The sequence below is a fragment of the Felis catus genome, chromosome A1, assembly GCF_018350175.1.
Source record: "Felis catus isolate Fca126 chromosome A1, F.catus_Fca126_mat1.0, whole genome shotgun sequence".
In the NCBI taxonomy this organism is placed as follows: domain Eukaryota; kingdom Metazoa; phylum Chordata; class Mammalia; order Carnivora; family Felidae; genus Felis; species Felis catus.
In genome coordinates this window covers 227,452,341-227,458,956 of record NC_058368.1, presented here as the reverse complement: position 1 = coordinate 227,458,956, position 6,616 = coordinate 227,452,341, and the positions used below count along the sequence as shown (strand labels likewise).

At 50.5% G+C, this 6,616-nt stretch overlaps 1 protein-coding gene across 3 annotated transcripts in view; it reads left to right on the top strand.

Moving 5' to 3' along the window:
- The first annotated feature begins 1,442 nt into the window (after positions 1-1,442).
- OTULINL (OTU deubiquitinase with linear linkage specificity like) overlaps positions 1,443-6,616 on the top strand; it is a 31,472-nt gene continuing 26,298 nt past the window's right edge. For all 3 annotated transcript variants that reach the window (XM_045038706.1, XM_045038704.1, XM_045038705.1), the window contains exon 1: positions 1,443-1,929. In XM_045038706.1, coding sequence (XP_044894641.1) covers positions 1,458-1,929 — 472 coding nt within the window. In that variant the 5' untranslated portion in view covers positions 1,443-1,457. The remainder of the gene's footprint in view (positions 1,930-6,616) is intronic.

Sequence of the window (6,616 nt, the reverse complement as noted above, 5' to 3'; positions counted from 1 at the left end):
AGGCAAGCCAGGCAGTCTGGCTCCAAGGTCTAGGTCTGTAAGTACAGTACCATTTTAAGAGGCCTCCCGCTCAGCTTTTGGAGTAACAATGAACATTACAGCAAACCACAAAATCCTGACCGTGAATTATTTGAAAGGATTTTGGCTGAGTCCGAACAGCTGTGTTCATAAATATTATCTCGTGGGAGGAGGGCAAGGATACTGGCTAATTTGTTTTGTGGTTAAAGGACTTCAGTAAATTTTATTTTATTATGCCACAAGAAATTAGTTCTGGTATTTTCAGCTTCTAGAATAGACAATTTTACTCATCACTGCTTATAACCTTGTTTAGGTTGTAATTAGGCACAGCAATTTTAAGCCATTTACTTTGTATGAGTAACATGACTCAGTACACGCAAGTCATGGTTTATGGCTGCAGAAAACTAGCCCTCTAAGTTAAAATTTGGTTTGGATAAAAGGTTGTTTGTTTGTTTTTTTTTTTTAAACATGCAGCAGAGTTTGGGAACATTTTTATTATCTTTTGTGAATCATGGGTTGCAGAATGATGGGGTGGTTGAGAGATCAGACCCTGGTTCAACCCCTGCATTAGCATTTACTGAGCCTCAGTTTTCTCATCTGCAAACCGGAGGTAGTAACCTACCGCATGGGCAAGTGTGAGGATTAAGTGAAATAATATGTAAAATAATACATAGAAGGATTATCCAAGTGCCTGGCCTGATGTCAGCTGTCAGTAAATGCCTCGAATTATATTAACTCCTGTTGCTCTTAGAATTTTGCCAGAATTCCCAAAGACCTGTGATCCTTTGCTCTGAGATTCAGAAAAGGGGAAAGTGATTCAATTCCTTGACATTGACCTAAGTATACTGGAGCCACCGAAGATTCCAGAGTGTTTTCCACGTCTTTCTTTAGTTATGGAGTTTGTTTCAAAAGGTGCCAAAACATGCCACACGCAAATCTGTTTCTGTCTGGAATTGTGTATATTGGAGAAAAAGGAAGTGTTCATCAGGATTTCCATTTTCTTCCCTTTTCTTCCGAGAAAGGGTCCCTCTGAATAGAAAACCAGGGGCAAAAGAACCTTGTTGTGAGCGCCTTTTTATTGTTGAGCTGTTTATTTTTTTCTTTTTGATAACCCACTTTATCAGAAGATTAATCTTGTCATTAACGCACATATTCCGGCTACTAAGGTACACTGTGACTTCTGAGTAAGCATAACCGTTCTGCTGATCTAGGGGAAAATAAAGATTTTTTAAAAAAATGTGCCCTAAGTAGTGGAAGAGGCCCTGGGCCAACAGCAACATCTGGATTCCAGTCTGGCCCTCCCATGGCCGTGACCCATCAGCGGGTTCTTGTCTCGGCCAGGGATGGCAATCCTTCTGCACCCTCGCCGTGGAGAGGGAAAAGGCACCTGTCCCTCTCCCCCATCATCCCACGCACCACGTTTCTTTGATTCCCACTCAATGGGCTTTCGATGTAAAGTGCCAGAGAGGTCGCGGAATCCGTCCAGGTGGAAACCCCAGGACGTCTCCGGAGGAGCAGCGACGGGAACCCAGGAGCGGCTTCCACGCTGCGCGCACAGCGCCGGGAGCCCGAAGCTGCCGACGGTAGACCCCGTCTGTGCGCGGAGGCCCCGCCCATCTCCGCCCGAGAGCCCGCCCACCTCCGCCGCGGCCTCCCATTGGCGGCCCCGCGCGTCGGTCGGCCCCCGGGCTCTCCCGGGCGGGAGCGCCGACCGCGGTCCCCACCCCGCGCCTCTCGAGCCAGCCAGCCGCGGGGAAGCGATCCCCGGCGCCGGCGGGCGGCCGCGGCGTCTGACTGACCGACGGAGGAGGCTCCGCGCCCGTCCGCAGCGCGCGGCCGGCATGGCGGCGCCGAGAAGCCCCCCGCGGGTGCGGGCGCGGGAGCGGGAGGGTCCTCGCGCCCCAACGGCAGGTGGGCGCCGGGCCGGGGGCGGGGAGGGGGCCCGCGGGCAGTCCCCCTGCGCGCTGAGGGTTGGAAGGTCCGGGGCGCCGCCCCAGGGCAGGGGGCTGCAGCCTCAAAACACCCCCGGCAGCGTTGGGGCTGCCGTCGCGGACGGGGGTCGCGTCGCGTCTGAATGGGAACGCGCCCTCGGGAGGCAGATCTGTTTGGGTCGAGGCCGCGAGCGACCTGCCGAGGCAGGGAGGGCAGGTTCCTGGGAGGAGGGAGCCCGTCTGGTGGGCTGGAACGGGGTGGGGGGCTCAGGCAGCGGCCGGGGTCGGGCTCTGCCGCCGAGGAGGGGCAGCGCCCCCTTCTAGGTGTCCCCTCTGAGAACTTGATTGTTGTCGGGGTGGCGGGGGAAGTTGACGCGTTTCGCGCTTTGGTGGCGGAGGATGTGGCCCACACCTTCGCAGCAGTCGAGACTTGCTGAACAGCAGAGAAAAGCTGGCTGTTGAACAAAAATGTCACCAAGGACAGGAGCAGCAGCACAGAATGGCCCAGGTCGCGCGCGCAAGTCTGGTCGCCGAGGTGGGGGCGCAGTCCCTGTGGCTGGGCGTCTCTGCCCTCTGCGTTGGTAGCTGGGGTAGGAGTGAAGGGTGTTTTCCTTCCCCCGCTTCAGCTGTGCCCTCCAGGCCCCGCTCCGAGGAGGATGAACGTGGCTGCTTCTCAGTTATGAGCACGTTCCCGTTCCGTGTTTGTCTGGTGGCCCCCGCAGGGGTGGGTGTGAACCTGCCGGCGATTTGGGGGAGCGTGCCGATTCACAAGCGCCGAGTTTGGGCTGCAGATACGGCAGCGTTTATGGGAAGTTGGCAGGTGCCAGTACTGGTTATTGACTGGGGTTCTTGGTCCCAGCAGGAGCTTTTGATTCACACAGCAAGCTGTTGGGTGTGGTGGAAACAGTGCTGTTCTGGGAGTCTGGACATGAGTTCTAGACCTCATTCTGCCCAGGACTGTGTGCCTGGAAGCCACAGCCACTCTGGACTTCTACCTCCTCATGGTGGGGTAGCTGATCCATAAGGCCCCTCCCAGTCTAGAATTCTGTAATTGACTTACCTCCCAGCCTCAAAAGTTTGGAAATTGAACTCCCTTTCAACCTTTCTGCACCCTGAATGATAATCGAATTAGCCAAATATTTCCTGTGGGTGTATTCATCTGAACTTTTCATGATGTGATTTTTTCCTCCCTTTCTCTTTGCCTTACTTTGGGAGAGAAAGCAAAGCTGGAAATGGGGGTAGGGCTCAGCAGGAGAAAGCTGGTTTGGGAGGCAGAAAGGTGCCTGCTCTGGACTTAACCTAACAATCAGGAATTTTTCCTTCCAATGCGTCAAGTTCAAGGTGTGCCAGCACTGGGAACTCAGAATTCTTTCCTCAGCTCCAGCCTGTGGGGACTGTAGTTCCTGTGCACAGTGCAAGAATGTGATTCAAGGATCAGGTTATGGAAAACTTTTTTTTCCCCTCCAAAACATAACCACATAACCTCTGAGGACTTAGGAGCATAGTTTCCTTTCTTTACCAGTCATGTTTGGAGGTGAAAGTGTTTTCGAGTCCCTTGCCAAAGCTAGGATGGGAGCGAGTTATTTTTACCTACCCCTCTTTTCGTAAGAAGGAGACCCAGATTCACTTCTGAAATCATAGCAAATGCTAACAAGTAACACTTGACAATAAAAACTAAATGGACAGCAACCGAAGGAAACCCACGGAACGGGTAGGGGTGGAAAGCATTTTTTGGTAGCCAGTTTTACTGTTTCTTTTTCACTGGGTATTGAGACTCATGCACTGAGCATCTGTGCACCATATTATGGGAAAGACACTGTCGGAGCTGGAATACTAGACAGGGAAGTGGCGCCCAAGATGATTTGGTGCAATGCCCTGAGGCCCCAAGAAGACCCGGGAGGAAACAGGAAGCAGGGGTGACCCGCCCACTGTCGGAGAAGCTCAAAATCCTTAGCATACCTTTGGCAGTCTGGTGTTTGTAGCGGGGATGTGTGCCCCACGTTTTTCCTGGCTCCTTGTGCCTCTGGCCAGCCTCAGGGTGATTAACTGTTGTGGTTCTTCACAGAGAAGCCTGCAAGTTTTCAACCAGGCCCTCAGGAGCTGCAGGACCCTGTGGTGGTCCCTAGGCGCTCGCCTGGGGTGACAGGAATGCCCAGTGTGGAATGGGGGACCCATCGGCCATGTGCCCTCGTTCCAGCTACACAGAGCGCAGCTCTGCCCCCCGCCCCCGCCTTTCTTGTTTATGTGCTGTTCTGAGTAAGATTTTGTTTGCGAAAAAGTCTAATGCTAAACAGAAGTTTTAGAAGCAATGGTAATGGCCAATATTTTTGAATTTTGCTGTTGTCTTTATTACATGTAAAGAGCTTAGGACAATGCATGGCCCGTAGTAAGCACTCCAAGGTTAGCTTACTCAAGGGTTATTATTATCACTATCTTATGCCATGACGTAGTTGTTATTTTTATCCCTATTTTATTGAAACCAAGTGACGTGCAAACTTATACCAGATTTCCCACTTCCCACCTAGACTTTTCTATTTACAAGATATGTTCCTCAATCCCATGGAATACATTATTCCAAAGCCATTCAAGGATAACTTTACGTACAAAGCAGATGTTTCTGATCCGCTGAATGCTGCCTTTGCCTCATTCCCTTGGACAGTCATAGGTACCACACTCGGTAGACCCGTGAGTCTGCCTGGTGAGCACGTCTGTGTTTAAAGGGAGAGGGGGCAGGTCAGAACAGCTAAGGACCAGGCGGCTGGTCCCTGGCGAGAAGAGTTATGAGGATCGGGGTGGGGGGGTGCGCGCACATTCCCTCCTCAACGCAGACTGCGGAGGGTGCTAGGAATTGTGATCTTATTCTAGAGCCGGTGCCTTCCAAGCCTCTGCTCTCAAGGACTTGAACCACGAGCAGAGGGGGTGCTGGCAGTGGCCAGTGGGTGCCCAGGAGGAGATGAGGTCCTTTGTGTGCTAGTTGTAACCTTAAAGAGAACTATTTCCCTAGGTTGGAGGCTTAGGAACAAAACCAAACAAAACCCAAATGCTGCAATTAAAAACATACACAACAGAACGCCTAAAACCAAATGGTCCGTGGTTGGTATTTTTTTTGCCAGCCTGTTTGCTCCACTTTTATACTTTTGCATTTCCGTGAAATGGATTAAGTGCCAAGTAAAATGTAAATGTTGGTACCAAGCGTCTTAGCTAAGTAGAAATCTTCGATTGGCACAGTTACGCATTTGAAAATGACCTTTCATCTGGCTCCCCGGAGTGGGTGGGTGCCTACGGCACCCCGTGTCGTCCTCGCCAGGGGAACAGTAGGCATTTGAGTTCTCTTTATGGTGCTGGCCACGGAGACACTGCCCATGGATAGTCTTATGTAATCTTTACAGCCACCGGTCTGACGCTCGGAACGGTTACGGAATTTGCTCAAAGTTTCCAGCTAAGAAGCGGTGGCCAGGATTCCAGCCCTGGCAGCGTGGCTCCACCCACAACCGATTCTTAATCCTCCACCTCTTCTGCTTCCTGAAGCTCGGCTCAGGCTCATACCTGAGAGCGCTCTGGTCTCCGGGTTACATTTCAGCTGTTGGCCATTCAAGCTGGGTTCCCATTTTACACCCTTCTTGTTGCTGCACATAACTCACAGGTCTGGGGTACAGAAGTGAGATCATGACAGGGTCATCATGATCGAGCTGAAACTCGCAACATACGTGGTTGCTGCTTTGTAGCTATTAAAGCCCCTTCACCATCTTGAGCAGAGCGAGTTGGTTATTGGGCTGGTGTATTTGACCTTTGGCTCCGGTCCACTTGATCTTTTGGCAAATATTCAGTTACTTAAAACAACCGTTCTCAGAACTGAGGCGGCACACGCATTTACTGATGTGTAATTAACTTAATGCAAGAACATGAGATGTTATTTCACAATAAATCACCAGAGAAGAGTGTTTTGTTTATGCACTCGTTTTGCCAGTAATCTCTTGTTCTAGCCCATCTATACCCCATTTTTCTACTTTCTCATTTAATTGGAACCAGAAGAGACAGGTGGCATCATGTTTAAAATAAGAGGAGGTGTTATGTTCATTTCTAGGAGGCTAAGGACTATTCTCTGTTAGTACTGTTGCTGGGATTCTCAAGTAATAAACAAAAATCTCCGAAACTGTAGCACGTAAAGTGCCATGCTCGATAAATCTCTGAATTAAGAATTTAATAGTAAGCCTTTTGTTGTTGATATAACCATGTATCTATGACTTTGAGTCTATGTGGAATTGTGGATGATAGATATAGAGTAATTTAAAATACCGTATTAGCTCTCTGCTTTCCCTGTAACTGGCTTTTATGAATATTAGGGTTAGTCTTCTAGCACAGGGAATAATAATGTAATTGAAAATCGGTTTCTCAAGAGATCCCCATCTCCCTCCCCCAATTCAGAGAGAAGTGGGATCTGATTCAAAGTCAAGGGTTAACTGTCAAAAAGAGAGAAGCATACTGCCCTCTCTTGTTCCCATTACAGTGGACACGAGCCCCCCACTTTCTCTCCAGGCACGGGACAGCCTCAGTGGGTACAAATGGGATGGAGGTGGAGAGGGGACATGGTGGTGGGAGCTCCTCGGGCAGTGGTCTTTGAAAACTTGCACCTCTAGGTCAGGGCAGAGAGTTCCCGGAGGCTTTGG